The sequence below is a fragment of the Mya arenaria genome, chromosome 8, assembly GCF_026914265.1.
Source record: "Mya arenaria isolate MELC-2E11 chromosome 8, ASM2691426v1".
NCBI lineage: Eukaryota > Metazoa > Mollusca > Bivalvia > Myida > Myidae > Mya > Mya arenaria.
Window position 1 is genome coordinate 67329999 of NC_069129.1, and position 19716 is coordinate 67349714.

The 19716-nt window shown below is 33.8% G+C and overlaps 1 protein-coding gene across 1 annotated transcript; it reads right to left on the reverse strand.

Annotated features, from left to right (window-relative positions):
• Positions 1-4254: 4254 nt before the first annotated feature.
• LOC128242060 (uncharacterized) lies at positions 4255-18606 on the reverse strand. The gene is made up of 5 exons (XM_052959095.1): positions 18201-18606; positions 8125-8227; positions 7401-7546; positions 5180-5608; positions 4255-5029 (listed from the first exon to the last, which is right to left on the reverse strand). Exons 1-5 carry the CDS (start codon positions 18403-18405, stop codon positions 4527-4529), a joined length of 1386 nt encoding a protein of 461 aa, XP_052815055.1. The 5' UTR covers positions 18406-18606; the 3' UTR covers positions 4255-4526.
• Positions 18607-19716: the final 1110 nt, after the last annotated feature.

Genomic DNA, 19716 nt, shown 5'->3' on the forward strand with positions numbered 1-19716 from the left:
GCATACCACGTGTTTAAAACAACAGAGGTAATATATACTTGATATGGGTTTCGTTCGATAATTTACAGCCAGACAAAATCAATTTACACTAAAAACAAAAGCTGTCAATTTGACTAAAGAAAATGCAGAATGGCTGCGAAGATTTTAGTCGTACGTAGACACATTCCTGATAAAAAATAAACAGTATTTAAAACAATGATCGATTTGGTCTAGTACGCGGTTTGGAAAACTAAAGAAGACATTTGTTCTTTTATAATGGTAATTCCAGTTTGTCTGCGTTTGATGAATAGTTGTGTGCGTCTGAAAAATTAGAAGAAGACTTTAAGTGTATTTTTGTATGATATCAGTTTTACATATTATTTTAATGTTGATAACATTTCCATTACGTATCGAAAGAAGAAGGGTGGTGTAGATGTTGATGATGAAGATGTGAAGATTTATACATTTGCTATCGACCTGGTTATCATCTTTGTAAGGTGTTGTAAGCTTCTACGCATTCGTGAAAACACGAAAAATACCTATGCGTTTTTATTTCAATGTGATAATTTTTTGAACTTCGAAATAACGATTATTTACATTACGTTTATATCAGCATTTCATTTCTAATGCATACATGTGACTCAGTGTCTGCAATTCACATTGTTTTTTTTATTTTGTTTTTTTACACCTCCAGAGATCAGGTGACTTTACCATGATTTTTTGTTTCTTTAGACTTGAAGATTTCGATCCAAATTATATCTTCGACATTTACATTTACATCAGAATATTGCTGACACTTTCATCAAGATTCCTTTCAAACAATTTGTTTGAGAATTGAACATACATCATGGGAGTTCCGTCTTTCCAATAGATATTATTCAAAGTTCAAGAAACAGTGTTTTTCAGGAGCTATACGTTCTTAAAGGGACTCGTTTAAAGTTTGTAAAACGCAGTTTTTAGGGAAGTGTTTATTGCAAAACAAAGTTTTTAGGAGTGTAAAAACTAAGAATTCTGACGGCTTGAATTTACATTTTACGTTTTACTGACCGTTCCAAGGCGGTACCTATAGCCAATAGCTGTATGTTTAGCAATTCCACGCCAAAGACATAAAATCACACAAAAAAAGAAACATGAAAGAACAGCACAAAACTCTACAAACAGCACAATGCATACATACTATATAAAATAAACTTGGTATGTTTATCAAGAATTTTTAGCTACCGCCTTGGAATAGTCAGTAAAATGTAAATTTACTGTTGGTTTAAACCAGTTTACGTGCACAAACCTCATTCTTTTCCCAACAATCCTTAATAAAGAAAAACATAACGTAAAAGGTAAATCTTATCAAAGTATGCATTAATTTAAGGCTTAATTATAAAATAAATAATAATTAGCTTAAAGGTAAACCCTAAGTACTTCAATGATTAGAGATCCAAACTCTATCTGCAGACGGAAGAATACAATTCGGAGCAACTAATGCAAAAACGTTTCAACGATACGATGCAGTCATTGTTTGAAACTATAACCATCACACACAGTCTGCCTTATGAGTAAAAGGTTAAAAACTGTGAAATCATAGAGTTTCATAATAAAAAGTATCATTGTACTTAAACTGGGAACAAATAAAGAAAACATTATTAAAAATAAAAGCCACATATATAAGCTAATCTGTTCTTGATAACCTATGTAAAATATTTGAAAAAAATAACGTCACATGCCAAAACACTCCGAGTCAACCAAAGTCGTTTTAAAGATGACCATTGAACATTTGGATTCGATAAAGAAATTAAGCGACCGGCATTATCGCTTATAGGCGCCTGTTTAATTTGGTATTTTGAATGGCATTCACCGTATTACTCATATCCTGGAGAATTCGATTTATCGTGGATTGGTGACTTGAAACACATTCTTTATACTGTATTTTAATGGGAAATAAAATACACTAACAAGAATATAAATGAAAAATGACTTCATGAAAAAAATCAGCTTGTTGCATTATATTGACGGTAAATCGAGCCAAAATACTATTAGCGTTTGCATTTGTGGTCACGTGACTCTTTTTGTTCATTCCCGATGTTTTATGTGGTAGACAATTAATATATATATATTATTGGTCAACTGGTGCATTTTTTAAAATGTCTTAAGGCAATAATTTTAAACTCAACGGAACAAAAATGATCGACCGGATACTAATAATAAAAAAGGTTTAATTTTGCTCGCTGCTTGGATATTCCGATCTGAATGAGATCAATATTCAGGTATACGCGGTAAACCTCTATAAAGGTTTTCACACTCTTCTACAGAATGCACTGAAGAGTTGAATTGATTCAACAATTGAGAAATGCCAATGCAATGTTTTGTTTTTGTTTTGTTTTACCTAAATTGACCCAGCAGTGCCACGACAATCCGCCAAAGAAGAATAGGGCGAACTATGAAGTACAGGACCCGAGTCGGTATTACAAGGTTGCCGTCTCCTACATTTTTGTTGGCCAACTGCTTCAAGAAATTGATTGTCATAACCTGATGAGTGAAGAGCGCTTAGATGTTCATTCCGGCCAAATTTTAACCGGGTTAATGTTTAAGCTTTTTGCTATTGAGCTTGTTTTTGTAGTTATTCGCATAAATATTGAAAGTATCTAGCCGGCTAATGTGGGCAGGATCTACGAAGCCTGTGCACCTGCCGTAGACTCAGCAATATTTCAGTGACAAGGAAAGGAGGTTGAGTCTGCGATGGCAGCTGCAGGATGCAAAACCATCGACACGAGCCATCGGGAGCAGCAAATCCTTCCATAAATACATTATCCTGCAGATACTGCTAACAATGCCTGCGACATCCGCCTAATCCGAGCGCTTGGTCAGTTCCGTAGAGCGTATCAAGCCATACCTTCTTCAGATAATGACCTGTAAGATGCTTTCCTCATGTAGCATCTTCCATACTCATCGCGATTTTGAGATAGATATAAATAACAATAGCTTTGTAATTAAGTGCTGAAACATTGTGTCTTTAATTAATGGTAAAAGAAGACAAGATCGCGAGCTCTCTAAGAATACTTTGCTGTACAGTGTCGGCGTCACAAAATCATTGCGGGAATTGGCGTAAGAAAGGTTTTGCAATCCGTATGTACACGGGCCCTTTACCAATTAAATATAATAGATAGTCTTGGGGAACCAACGGAAACTACTTGCAAAACTAAGAATCGAAATGATTCTTATGATGTACGACTTTGTTTGCATTTGATCGAAGAAGATAAAATAGGATGCAATTTGCATGAAAACTATATTCGTGCTCTTCCCATGTGGCAATGAGTTGTTCTTTCTCATGTCTTAACGTTTTGTTCTTAATCATAATATCTTTATATAGACTTAGCCAATCTATACAAATGAAATTCAGACGAAACATAAAACAACATTTTAATTTAAGGATAACAATTAAAAATTAAGACCCCAAAAAGATTAAACAGTTTCTGTATAATACAAAAATTCAAAAAGATACTATTGAAATAACACATAAACTTATATGGAAAAACTCTTTAAACGAAACACTTAATTGGAAGGAAGTATAGTTACTGCCATATATAGCAACAATCGACACATGTATACAAGCCTTTCAGTTTAAGATAATCAACAGAATTATACCAACAAACAAATATCTATTTAAATGCAAATTATCCAATTCTAGTTTATGCAACGTGTGTACCAGCTTTGAGGAAACAATAAGCCACATGTTTTCGATGTGCTATTACAAACAAGACCTGTGGAATGACTTTGTGAAACGCTTTCTACACTCAAAAAATATTAGAATTGAACTAAAATTTAAAAAAAAGATATTTTATTAGAAATAAACGTTGAACGAAATTATAGCTGCATTAACCTCATAGTTATACTTCTAAAATACTACATTTTCTGTTCAAAAACAGAGAAAACGTTCCTAACATCCGCCATTTTGAAAAATATTTGTATATTCGAATCAATATTGAACGTTAAATTGCTATTATGAAGGATAAACTAAATGTTCATTTGCGAACATGGGCTTTTCCTTTATAATTATCAGATATATAATACATTTAAGAAAACCAGTTTGTCTCTTTCTTTTTATCAAAATCTTTTTATGGGCATTTTCTTTCTTTTCTTTCTTTTCTTCGCCTACCCCCCCCCCCCCCCCTCTTTTTCTGTACCAAAACAATCGCAAAACAATTGTTGTTTTTCATATGAAAGATACTTTTTTGATATACATGTCAAATGTTTTCCAAGTGTAGCTGTATGAAATGCTTTTTGTATACGTTTCAATAAAAAACAAACAAATAAAGGTCTAATTGATAAAGCTCATATACTTATATTATACGATTTTAACACCCTATATTTAGATGAAACAGCCTGCAATATTAACTATTGAATCAAATCAAGTCATTTATTCAATAATTCACAATTCAATTAAGTTTAAATTTATATTCCCTAAAAGCCGGTAATTATAAACAACAGTAAACAGCTCATGACGCATCATATGCTGATTGTTTAGTGTTTTTTTCATTAGTTCAGTACATTCAGAATTAAGAGTCACAGTCGAGATTTTCGCGAGTAAGCGATCGTCGAATCTCAATTTCAGATAGTTCATAAGCCATCGACCTTCTTTTTATGATGAAACAACCACAACACTTCCGGTCACAAGAACACGTGCATGACGTATTTGCACTAATTCGAAGAATCACCACGTATACAAGTGACTTTAAAGCTACAAAGTATGTTGACCAAAACACAAGGCGAGCACCGCTATTAACCCCTTCACCAGTTGACAGTACAACCGCAAAATGGAACAGATATAGAGCACAAAATACCATGGCAATGGTGCATGCTATATTTGTGTAAACGATGTTTTGATCTGAAAAATGTTTATGCGAAGACGACAGATGTCCAAATCCCCGGCAATAGATTATACACAGACCAGTCAGCGCGAGACTGTATGGCAAAATCAGTATGAAAATGGTTATAAACCCATTCCATACACTAGAGTATTGGTTTGGAGAACTCATATCGGCAGCACATATCCCCAAATCTGAAATAGATAAATTTGATTGGTGAGTTTAAATTGACGCGTTACGTGTCGAAATTATGACATAATGGTTAACAACGTTCAAATGAATCTTTCTTGGAAACTGACTTTTCAATATTGAAAACCAATGCAAGTACCAAGAAATGGCCTAACCTTGTATAGGCAAATAAGTCTGTCGGTATTGGCCATAGCTTTCGTTTGTTATATTTGCTGTAACCGCAGTATCACTTATATTCAAAGACCTCGCTATGTCGTGAATGAAACTGATACTTGTTACATTCTTGAGGAGGAGTCTGTCTCTGTAGTGGTCGACAAAATGTTGAAATGTATCGCTGTTCTTGGACCTAATAAAGAAGCTGATGCCGTGCGGTAACCAAGACGCCTTGCTGACAATGACGTCATAAGTGTTGTGCAGGTGCTGTGCGATAATGGTTAGGAGGTTTGTGTCAGAAGATGAGTAGGATGAGCGTTGCAAGTGACTGAACAGCTGGTGGAGATTCTCAAGCCTCACGCGGGAGTGGTCTGGGTGGCTCAAGTGCAGGGGCAGCGATATGTTGGTGGAAACAATAACATTCAAGTACCCTGGGAAAGAAATATATAGCATCATCAGTTAATGTTCTTAAATGGAAACAACACTGCATTAAATAATGAAGATAACCATAAGAAACTATAGCCAGAAGAAAAATAAATTAAAACATATTCAAACAGTGTTATAATGAGGATATCACCACTTCCACCTTGCATTCAGGAATACGGCTTATGTATGAAGAAGAATCAGTAATAGCGCTCTAGAATCTTTTATATTAGCTGTTGAATACATGTCCAAATAACTATTAGCAGAACTCACACAAACAGTATAAATAATTTTCCTTTGGGTTTTTTAACCTTTAGATATAATACTAGTGATTTTGATTGGGCCTCAAATAACAAATCACATCACTATTAATGAATAAGTTGTGTAAAACTTATTTCTCTTGTATTTACCATTGATTTATTTATTAATAATGAATAACAAAATGTTCTAAGCATCAAATGTGCTGCTTTTGTGTGCGTGAATCAACAGGTGGGGTTCCTCTGATGAAACAAAGAGGTGTATCATGACTAATTTCGTTTAGCTGTCACTCTTCCCAAATTGGAACACTTATCAATTACGCAATACAAGAAAGCCGAGCTTTCTCGGAATATGTAAAGAGGAAGGTTCACAGACTTTCATTTACCTTTTTATTCTATAATTACGCAATACAAGATTGCAGAGCTTTCTCTTTAGTATCGTAGAGGCTGCGATTTTAAGTTATGACTCACAAGATAGCTGAGCTTCCTTTGCAAGAACATGGAAGCTATGACTTAGCTATAACAATTTCTATTTTAGAAGAGCAACTACAAACTTCAATTTCATTGAAAAACAGGCTATTCCTGGCGTTAAGTAGTCTGTAGCGGTATCCAGAACGGCATTATTTCCTCGAACCGGACCTACGATACGCCGCGAAGAATCGCACGAGAAACGTATTCTGATTGGCTAAAACAATTTTTTGAAATTAATAAGCAAAGCAGATTCCGCCCTCCTAGTTTCTCTTTGTATTCCAATGGTACTGAATTTAAAACGCATTATAATATTATGCATATGAAAGTAGTTCTATAATTCACCTTATTCTCTCTGATATTATCGTTCAGCGTTTACCTGTCAAAAATAGCAGAATTTTTTCTTCAGACACTATTGGTAATGATATGTGGTCATTTGCAGCACACGCGTTGCGTGACGTAATTAAATGGAAACGCATTATTAAGATCGTTTTCTGGAAACATTCGGACAAATTTAATCTCATGTCCTGGTATCGTTTTCATACGTTAAACTATATTGCAGTACAGGCATTAATTAGTATGTACTCCACACTAATACCTTTAACGATCTATAATGCAAATGTTATGTATATATTATATAAATGACGAGCAAGAAAAGCGAACGAGATCTCTATGGAATGCAACCGAAAGTTGTTTATCACCTATGATTTGTATGCAGTTTCGTTTAAAAAAAATGCGCGTCTACATAAAAAGTAAAACAAGGCTGCATAAAAGTATAGCTATTAATCATTGAAATCCTGCGTAGACGTTTTCTTGTGTGTTTTCTTGTGTGTTTTTTTATGTGTGTTTTTTATACCTTTTTAGAGATGTGTCCACAAGGTTAATCTGCTTGTTTTCGTATGTAATACTTATGAATTCAGTTTGCTTGATGTTTAATCCGGCGTACCTAAACTCGGCATTTGGAGTACCGCGCGAAATAGCAGGGGATTCGTTACAACCACATTTTGTGTCATATTAAATGTATAAATGTATTCTTGCTCCTAAAATCGAATTCATAAGGGACTCTTTGCAATACCTCTGAGGAATGTGTACTCTCCAAATCCGTAGAATGGTCCGCTGACGGTCATCATCACAAGAAGACAAACACCGGTCACCGTTATGCGGGTATTCCTACCGGAAAATGTCGACTCTGATTCTGACGGCAACATGTGCGTAAAGTATCTGCAACAATGAAAGAGTATTTATCACATGAACAAGAAGTATTACGCCATACAAATCAAAGAAAATGTTCAAAAGGGTTGAATATAATTGATCTCATTGATCTCATTTTGAAAAGTCATACCAATTGATAGGCATTATATGTAATGCGTCTGAACGTATCATTAAATAATTATTAAAAGCATGATGCTAATGCCTCTTTATAAATACTACTGGTTTTACTTTACAAATATACCGACAGAGAACACGTTGTTTGCTCCTTAAAGTATAATTAAGAATGATGGAAAGCACGGACTGAAATACGATACAACCTACATGTAAATAATATTTACAACGTTTAAGTAAACTTTGGCAAAGTAGTGCACTAATGCTCGATTGAGTGACTTTAAAAGTAACTGAAACTTCGAACACGACTCCTACTTCCGGCTTGAGTGGTACATGTATTCTATTTTCACGAACATTCAGGTCAGAGAAAATAATCACGCAAACGAAGCAGGAGTCAAACCAAAGCTTTACAAAACCATTATTGAACATGGACTTCCAATTTCCGCAAAATCTTTAAATCAAACAGGTGTTCTTACCGTTCAATAACTATGATGGTGATCAGCCAACTAGAGCACGCCATAGCAACAGTCGACAGGTAGCCCCAAAACTCGCACGAGGCGAAACCAAGCGGCCATCCACCTAAACGTTAAACATATCTATATCTATATAAACCATTCATAAAGGTTACGAAATAATGTATCAAGGTAAATCTTTAATACATTAATATTCAAAAGGGAAGTATTTTTACATTAAACTGGTATTGTCCAAACGGTTTATGTTTCGTTACACCAACGTTTTGCATTACTAAATCATTTGAATATACGTGGACATACTGCTGCTAGACATGGAGATTTAGACCACCATTGACCAAAGGACCGTATGCACATATATTGAACTTATTTTCGTTTAGTCCAAAGCGTAAACGTTTACCTGGTTCGGGAACCAGAAATGAAAATTAAAAACCACATCTGCCTCCGACACCAGAGCAAAAATGACAAATCAGATTTATCCGAAACCAAGAAGAAAAGGGATAAAGCACACCAGCCGCAAAATCGGGAGAAAAAAGCGAGAGGGCACAGATGCCTTTGATATCAGAAAAGAATGCGACAAAGCACACCTGCCTCGGTAACCAGGAAGGAAAGCGTCAAAGCAAAAATGCCGCAGAAACCAGAAAGGAAAAATCAATGATTGCAAGAAAATGTTATGGAGTAATGTGTCAACTATTCAACAATATCAAGTTATGCTTCCGTAAATTGATTTTCGATGTCGGAAGAACATTACCTTTAGGTTTAATTCAGAGCTAAGCATATGAACAAATTAATCAAGATACAGTTACAGTTTGATACCATTGTTATTCCAATGCTGTCATTATGTGAACAACTTTTTATTTTTAATACTATACTGATAAAATTATCATCGTTGTATTTTTGAAAAGATTAAGTCTTAAGAAATGTCTGTACTTTCAATTTTTACAAATGTGACCAGCTGAATAGCTCAAAAGGCACTCGTGTTGTTTTACATAAGACAGGTACTTGTGTTAACCTAATACAGACAATATCATGATCACTGTCCATAACAGTTCATGCTCTTGCCAATTAAACATATGATAGCTGACGGTGGATACTAGTGATGGGCAGATGATCGCCGATAATCGATTATATCGGCAATCATTCGTAACTCAGCGATCGGCGACCTCATTGTTCCATAATGGAATAATCGAAAAAAAAGTTTGCTTGAAAATGCTATATTTAGCGCAGTAACTTAGAGCTAAGGGAAGTAACCGCTACTTTGAGTTTGACAGTACTTTTCTTTAGTTTTTCTTTGCCTTCAAATAGCTTTAAAATGGCGGACAGCGACGGCCGACCCCAAACTCAAAATATTTGATTACCCTGGTAATCGTTGTTCCTGGTGCTAGAAAATTGCAAATTATTGCAGCGAAATCGTTAGGGTCATTCAAGCCAAGATTCTTGTGAAACTAGGCTTGTTCGACCCTAGCTGTGCTCACATATTGAAATTTACGTCAAATTGAAACAGAGAAACAAGAAATATTGGAAGAATGGAAATATTTGCCGTCTCTTTCCGAAAATACGCAAGAAAAGGTTTGCAATTCTATTTTCCAATTACCCGGGTTTTTTTTAAAGTTCATGGCATACAAAACCAATTTATTTATGTCTCAACTCATTTTTTTTTATTATTATACAGGAAAAGACATGGTTGACCATTGCTTTCAGTTGATAATTGCCAAAGTGAAATATAATTACCCTCGAGCAATTATTCTTCGCACTAGGGAAATTATCAACCGAAAACGTATATATGTATTATTTTATAAATAACAGTCAACTTAAGTAAACTTCACCATGAAATGTTCCTCTACTTCATAAACCTTGGAATATTTTTTTTTAAATTATTTTTAGAATTATTCGATGTGCCAGAAATAATTCCTGTCTTCCGACTGAAGCATTAGAAATGAAACATACATAATATCTAAGGTCCTTACTGGTATGTACATCAGAAAATTATGCTTTTGTGATACTGTCCGATTACAGCCGATTAATCGGATAATCGATCGATCAGGGTCTCCGATTAATCGATTATGAAAATCCAAGCCGGTTGTCCATCACTGGTGGATACTGATGAGGAGATCAAATAACATAATTGTATCCCCCTTAATCCTGGAAGTTTCTCAAAGATTTATGAAAGAAAGACAGATAAATCTTTTCGTGATCAGACTATATAATAGGCACACTTTTCAAAAAAATAATTAGCACTTGACTTTGTTCTCGATTCACACGATACAATTTGATATATATTTGGGGAACTTTTGGCAAAACTGAATATTATATGATTTATTTCATTATTAAGGTGGCCCTTTGTTTATCTTCGCTTAAGAAGTAAACGTTTAGAATTGAGAACAAAATGATTTGTTTAGAAAATTGTTGTTTGTGTTTATGGCTCTAATTTCATTTAAATATTCATAGCCAATATTTTTGTTTCTTGAACATAATATAATTGTAATATAAACTTATATGTCACTGTGAAATATGTAAGGTTGATTTGAAATGTTTAATGTTCTGAACAATACTTCTCATATATGTTGATCTGGTAATCAAACTCCAGTACGTCTTAGCAATAACGTCGCATATATTGAAACCTCAAGACTACTAGCAGAGGGAAGTATATCGTCAACTCTATGTAAATATAAGAACAAACTAGGGTTTCATTTACTGTGTTCGGCCCTGTGCTGTTTGTTTCACAACAAATTGTAATACTCTATGTGTAAAGTATTATTGGGGTAATCTGTCGCCAGATAAAATTTATATAAGAAAGATAGCCAATTAAATGCGAGATTCTGATCATCAATATGTGATCAAAACAATCTCTTAATGAAGCCGACATTTATACTCGTTATTGTCCATACTGGAAGAACATCCGAACACTGCGACATCGGCATTTTCTAAATCATTGTCATTGTCAAAAGCATTTGGTGCTTTTGCAAGCGGTTGTAATTAATTATCATTACTCGTCACAGGCATGCCGTATCAATAACGGAAGATAGTCAAGCGATACTGAAACTGTATTAAAAACAGCAACAATTTATTCAACAGAAATATCATATTTATGTACGAACGTGATATTTGTCAAAGTTCAGACAAAACAATTCAAATACATATATCATATATATGTATTTGAATTGTTTTGTCAGAACATATATATAAATGGGGTTCTTAATGGTTTTCTTTAAATATTTTCTTATTCATATTATACTTCTTACAAAGGAATATTGTGATTCATTGAATACATCAGTAAGATGTGCTACTAATGTTTCTGCAACAAACGAAAGTCAGAAAAAACAATACATTTATCGAATGGATACTTCAATGTCATGTAGCATTTTGTATGTGATCGTTGAGTTGTTTCCTGTTATAGAATGGTAGATTATTGGTTGCTGACAACACGAGCGGCTCCGGGATTTGACGTTAGAGGCGGCGTGACTAAGGGGCGTTACCATATGAGATTATTTCATACTCACTCAGAACAAAAATTATCTGGTTTAAAATGTTTGCAGGGTGGTTTGAGGGTTTTCACCCAAGAAAAACGTGACAATATCAAGTCCAAAATGGTGCTTTGTGAGCGTATTTTATTACTTGTTTATGTTAACATTAAAAGTAAATTTGGACGATCTGAGTGAGGCGCAGCTACTAACCAAGTATATATTTGTTTCAATTATACACATATAGGATCTTTAAAAAGTCTTCACATAGAACACAAAGTAATTGAACGAGTTCAGGAAATGTGTTTGTGAGCGAGCCTTTGGCGAGCTAGTTTAAACATTTCTAGGACGAGATTAATAACAGTATGTATTATATGATGACGAGTGTCAGACTCTTTTCATCATATGACATTTTTCGACTAGAATAACCAAAATATGACATAGCTGTATCATCTGCGGTGATGATGGGCCAAATACCAGAAAGCTTCGCAAACCTTGAGACAAAACATGCAGAGAAAAAAACAGTGTATAAATTAAAGGTAAACATTGAAATAGTCACAGGCGTAACAAATACACTAAAAGAAGAAGTGAAATTTTATAAACAACTATATAAAAAAGACACAACCTTAGATGAGAATATCAGAGCCTTATTTCTTAACGATAATAATAACAAACTTTCCGAAACTAACAGCAACTCCTGCGAAGGCTTACTTACAATATATGAATGTGGAAATGCCCTAAAAGACATGAAAAATAATAAAAGCCCCGGTTCGGATGGTCTCACTGCAGAATTCTATAAGATTTTTTGGAACGATATTCAGAAAGTTTTAATAGACTCTTTAAATTACTCCTTCAGAAATGGTCATTTAACACCACTTCAAAAACAAGGTATAATCTCTCTTATTCCAAAACGAGATAAAGACTTAGAAAACCTTTCAAACTGGAGACCAATCAGCTTATTAAACACTGATTATAAGATAGCATCGAAGGTAATTTCGAACAGAATAAAAAAGGTTTTACCTGAACTTATTGATAACGAACAAACAGGCTTTATCAAAGGCAGATATATTGGTGAAAACGTTCGTCTAAGTTGAGGTCATGCAATACCTTGAAGAGAATAATATGCCCGGGCTCCTGTTTTTCGCCGACTTTCAAAAAGCCTTTGACAGCGTTGACCACTCTTTTATATTAGACAGGTTGAAAACTTTAAATTTTGGCTCGGATATAATACAATGGACGAAACTCTTCTACAACGATATACAAAGCATTATAACGAACAATGGTCATTTGTCTGAAACATTCCAAATTGAAAAAGGGGTAAGACAAGGATGTCCACTCTCATCGATTTTATTTATTATCTGCTTACAAATACTGTGTAGCAATATAAAACAAGATACCAATATTAGGGGAATCAAAGTTATTAATACGGAAATCAAACAATCGCTTTTTGCTGATGATGCAACTTACTTTATTGATGGTTCTGAGAAATCTTTCGAATCCTTGAACAAATCATTAGAGTCCTTTTCTAAATGCTCTGGCCTAAACCTCAACATTAATAAATGTATAATCCTAAGAGTGGGAACGTTAAAGAATACTACAATTAAATTGTGTCAATCTAAATCCTTTATATGGACTTCAGAATGTGCGACAGCGTTAGGCATCACATTCTACAATAACAAGCAACAAACAATCGACACAAATATCAACAAAAAGCTAAACGAACTACATAAGACATTAAAACAATGGGAACATCGACTTTGTTGGGTAAAGTAACAGTTGTAAAAACGTATGCGCTACCAAAGATAATATATCCATTTACCGTGCTGGCGAATCCAAGCAAACCCGTTATTGAAAATGTTAAAAGGGCTATATTCAAATTTATATGGGATGGGAAGTCTGACAAAATAAAAAGACAAATACTGTATCAAGATTACGAATATGGAGGATTAAAACTAACAAACATTGAACATTTTCTTGACTCAATAAAAGCGTTATGGGTTAAACGATACTTGGATGATAATAATAAAAGCCAATGGAAAATCTTCTTTAAAAATAAACTGAAAGCACATGGCAACCAACTAATATTTGAATGTGAAATGGATACATATTTCATTGATAAAGTGTCAGGACAATGTGCATTTCTGAACAATGTGCTTGAAGCATGGAGCAAAATAAAACAAATTTACGATCTAAATAAAATAAAAATAGCCAAAACAGTTATATGGAATAACAAAAACGCCCAAAACCTAGGAAACACACTTTTCTACAAACATTGGTATGAAAAGGGTATAAAACTTTTTGAACACATTTTCGACTATAGAACCAATAATTTTTATGTTTTTAATGAAATTGAATATCTATACGGCATAGCAAACACCGACTTCATAAGATATCAGACCCTCATTAAATCTATTTCTGCAGAAACGAAACAACAGCTGATAAAAGATGAAATTAACCACATAAACGGCACGTCGCTTCGAGAAAAAATGGTAGAATCTAGGCAAAGAAATAATATCCTGTACTTAATATTGAACAAAGCAACAATTTCATCGCCAGCTTCAGAATTAAAATGGAATGAAGCCCTGGAAGAAAATATTGAGTGGAACAAAATATACTGTAATATATACATATCTACAATAGATACTACGTTACGTAGCTTTTACTACAAATTTCTTTTAAGGACAATACCAACCAACAAACTGCTTTTTAAATTGAAACTTGTCGATTGTAGCTTATGTACATTCTGTACCTCGGGTATTGAATCTATTGAACATTTTTACTGGGAATGTTACAAGACACAACAATTATGGAATAAATTAAACAACTTCATAGCTTCAACATCAATTAACATAATTATAGGTAAACGCGAAGCTTTATTGGGAACAGTGACAAAAAACAAATACAACAATAAAAGCAACTTTCTTATTATTCTTATGAAATTTTATATACATTCAACCAAGTATAATAACAGAACACTATCCTTTGATGCATACTTGACGTATTTGAGATTAAGGATTAAAATAGAAGAACAAATTGCGTTGAACAATGACAAACTTGAAACCCACAACAAAAAATGGGAAGAACTTAAACATACAATATAATTCAACAATAAAAAGACACAATTAGCCATGCAAAGAACTCTTAGATTTAAAAAAAAACAAAAAAAAAACATAAATGGAATCTAATACAGGGGACACCGATCGTATAAACATCATACGATCGGGTGTGTATGAAATGTGTATGTGTGCGTGCGTGTGTGCGCGTGTGGGAGCGAGTGTTTGTGCGTGTGCATGTGTGAGAGCATTACTGTTTCTGAATATATGTATTTCCTATCAACATACATAGATATGTTGTATATGTTGAGAATTTAAAACTGTACTGATATATGTATCTATGTGAAAAATAAATGAGAAAAAAAGAAAGCTTTGCCGTTTCTCGCGCTACAAAAATAACTACATTATTCAAATAGATATGGAAGATAAAAACGCAATTACAAATAAACGTATGCCATGCCTGAATATAACCAATTGAGCAATTAGTGTTTTCAATTTATTTGTTTACAAATATGGGAAGTGATTATATAACACTTGTGGTCAAGCATGTGATAAGATTAAATATGTTACAACCAAACATGGCAACTACAGGGACAAGCCTTTTAGAACACAATTTCATGACGACGTTTAAAAATCATTGGACTCGAACGATACTATTTTTTGCTGGATAGGTACTAGACTATGACATCATAAGGCTGGCAGCTCTCATCCGATTTTGCAAGTCACTTATTTCTGATGAATGCAAAATAATCAGTTTCAAGTCCCTCCTCAATCATGTCAACAGCAGGGTTGAAAACAAAACGGATAATCTGCTAAATATTTAGACACCGATTGCTATATTTGGACACGGAGGTGCTGGTGCAAGAATGTGCAAGAAGGAGATGTTGAATTAAATAAATAATAAATCAAATATATGATATAGGATAACATTCAAAAGTAATGTGATACCGTAAAATATTAAATAACTGAAGTATAAACAAAATATCTGATGTATAAAACCTTCAAAATGAATATAACATTACTATGTATTTTCATATTTCAATAAATATTAGTGCGCAAAACAAAATTAAATTCGATTTTAAAATCGAATGAAAGCAGACCAAATTACATTGCAGTGTCTTACGATTGATGTGTACACTATGTACATTGTATATGCGAATGCCATCAGTTACGAATCCCTGATATTGTGTTCAAAATGTACGTTATACCTTCAAAGTAATTTCTCGTAAAGTAAGTGGTAATATCCTTATGATCACTTGGATTTTCAAAGACAATCTCATTGATTCCTTCTGTAAGTTTGCTTGGACATATTTCCGAAGGGCATTATGCAGGTGACATTTCCTCAATGCGACGTACAATCTCCACAAGCTAATCATAGGTTTAATTTACTGAAGTTTATCGACCAACTAATTCTGTCTATCTAACGCAAAACCGTTTTCACCGTCGACAAGGGAATTAAAGAAGGATATGAAGGCCTCCTTTAATAGTTTTTTTAGAGTTACAATCGACTAACTCACAAACTGCTTATACTTTCAAAATTAGTTCGTAATATGTTGATATCTTCTGCAATTTTCAGCAATGACACTAATTGAAGAAATAGTATTTAAGAACGTTCTCAACATTGTTTAACAAATATACACATTAAATAATATCTTTTTAAATATGTTTTATTTTTTCATGAGAATGGTTTTATGAAACAATGGAAACATCTGGAACAAACCCAGTAGTCATGAATATGTAATGCGATTATTTCGTGACAATGAGGATAGCTATTAGGTTTCTTTCAGTTTAGTCTGAAATAGAAATAAAATATCTCGGAGTTAAAGTTACTTGTTTACAGAATAAAATTATTTGAGAAAAATGTTTTAAAGAAACACTTTCTATAGAGATGTATTATTGGCATTAAAAAGATAAATGAATGTAGTCATACTACGCCAGGTCTTTGCTTTTGATCTTGTTTTACCTCTTCCTACGTTTTCAAAACAATAATACAATGAAATATACAGGAACAAGCCCAGAATTCGAAACTTCAAAAATAACCTGTTTAGGGGCACAAGGCAAGGGCCCAATCGACAATGAACTATAGACACAAACATACTAACATCACATACAAAATCTGCAAGCAAACCATGTCTTCATCAAAATTCCGTTCACGTTTAAATTGCCTTGTAGTGCTTGTCCAGATACTATCTTGTCATTGTATATGTTTTAATTATATTTTAAAATAAAGCAAAACCAGGAGCTAAGACAGAGCTAAGGTAACATATTTTTGACCAAAATACATAGACAGACGAATAACCACATGAAATACATCATTTAGGAGCAACACGTAGCGTTTAATGAAGCCGTGTCCACACCAACTTCACACGTTTATTCTTAGAAATTCACAAACGACACAATCAAAACATACTTTGCAGTTTTGAGTGTAGACACAAGACGTTAGTTAATATGGGCGTAGGCCATTATTATTTTTCTAGCTGTGTTCAAATATAATGTTATGACTAAGTCTACAAGCATTGCCCAAGTCTATAGGAAACGTCCTTTGGAAGCGATGTGTGTTTTAGCCTTTGATGTTTATATTACAGTTTCTGCGCATACCGATTTTAACATATTGCCCAAAGTCAAGTTTACATATACACATGCATGATGGAAATAGTATAAGCACGTGCTAAATGAGAAACGGGCATTTTATTATAATGCCATAAATTGTGTTATGTATAAAAAAAGTATTTTTAAAAGGTTTCCAAAAATACCTAGACGCACAAAACCGCCAACAAAAAGAATGCAAAAAGGAAGTAACAAAGAGATAATACACAAAACTATCATAAATACATCTAAAGGTTACAAAAAAATAATACAGTAAAAGGTAGCACTTGAAATAAATTTTAAAATAATAATACAAATAGAAAAACATAAGAAATTTATTATGAATAGTGAAATGGGATGGGGAAACGGTATAATATGGAATAAATTGTAATAACTATCATTTGATACAATGGAGTTATAGAATCCTTCGTTAAAAGAGATCGAATGAAGATCTGGATGTAACCTTACAATTGGCATTCATGCTTTACAATAAAAACAGAGTGGATGAGGCGTGAAGGTGGTGGTTTTAAAAAAAGAGAGAACTAACAAGGAAGAATAGCTAACGCCTTCTGATTGACATGTACATATATGGATGGACAAAACTGCCAAAAGGCACCGCCGCACATTTTTGAAGTTTAATTCGCTTAAATGAAATAGGTTAAATGTAATTAATTCCGCGGTAATATAATTTCCTACACACAAATTAGAATGGATGTGTCAGAAAAAATGTTTTAGGATAATTAACGCATCGATAACACCGAAACAACCCCGGCTGCAACAACCCTACTTTGATACTCCTCAATAGCAAACTAATCCAAAGACAAATACCAAAATCAGATTTTTTTAGAAAGATTCCTATTCCGTGCACAGGTATATTTCAATACGTGCCATCGTCCTGGCTTCCTGTGCGGTAGTGAAAGGTTATTATTTGAAAAAGCAAAGGTTAACTTACTAATTCAGTACGATAACAAAGGCTTCCTACCTGATGCTTGAGAGAGTAGCAGGTTTGTTTGAATGATAAGATCACTGACGAGACTAGCCAGTATTGATGAGGCGATCAACAGTTTGAATCTTCCCTCTGGTCGGTTTGATCGTTTGATTGTCAACAGCTCTCGACATGCTACGAAAAGTAACCCAACAATAGTAAGGGCTAATATCAAAGATATGATTACGACCCGTATATCCATCGTTTTTAAAGTCACTGTTGGTTTAATATCAAAAATTCTATTTAGTCAGTATTTCATGTTTCTTCGAACGTCTGTTTTAAATACGTTGTCGCTTTTATCAAATTAGAAATTGATCAAACACCATTCAGATTGATATAATATTGATGTGTCGTACACACTCCAATCACTTCATGTTGAAGAAAACTTTTTTTACATCTCTCTCAACGTTGGAGTAAATTTCCAATCCGATTGCTTCTTAACGAGTGCTTCGTCTAACTAATCTCAGCAGGGCTACGAAATGCTTTAATAGCGGAAGGTATAAATAGCGTCATCACGCTGTGTATTGATTTTCTGTGCGCGAAACTGTAGATGGCGTATGTACCAACAGCAGTAAACTAGTAATCATTTTAATGTAAAGATGGGTTTAACGCTAAATCATTTTGTTTTAGCTTGAGGCGCTACTATTACAAATGATAAGGTTTTGGACGTAGGATGTTTTTATAACTGTATAAGGCGTTTTATTAACTCGGATACCTCGATTGTCGGGTGGGTGGGCTGTCGTCAAATAGATGTTCTGTAATTGATAACTTTAGTTAGAATGCAATTTGGTGTGAAGTAATTTGCGCAAGATGTAGCTTAGAATTGCCTTTTCGACGTCTCGAGGCTAAGGTCACCCTTATTTAAATGAATTTTCTTCTCAATCCTTTAGTGAGGAATAATTTATAATGTTAAACGTTGGTTAATGGCAAGCTTGTAAGAAGAGAGGTTCTTTAGCAATGATTTTCTTTAAAACCAAGAGTTAATGGTTCCTGTTCAATAACCTTAACATATAGTGGTCGAACTTGTGTAGTAAACTTATTTTAAGCAATATCTTTTGGTAGAAACTATTATATGTTGATTGATTTTAAGATTAGTCCGATCGACATAAATTTTACTATAAATATAAATCAAATAGTTCAAAGCGTTGAAAGGCGTTCGGCCTGCTATGGTTTTTGAAAATAGTGATATAATTGTAAAACAAATTATCATAAACATATTAAGATAGTATATAGGCATACTCATGAGTTCCTTTGCAAAAGATTTTTATGCTGATACTCAATTGAATATAAAACATGGAGTATCAGTCACTTGACCTTAACTGATTGATTTGTGGAGTAACCAAATAATATCTGTATGGAGTTATATTCAATTGCATGAGAAACCTTATCTGGATCTTTGATTTCATCAAGAATGCACTGCTACGGATGAAGCATTTAGGCATGCGTTAGTAAATCTAATCCACCTCACACAAGACTGAGTCGTACTTAATTTACTACTACGGTGTACCCTCTA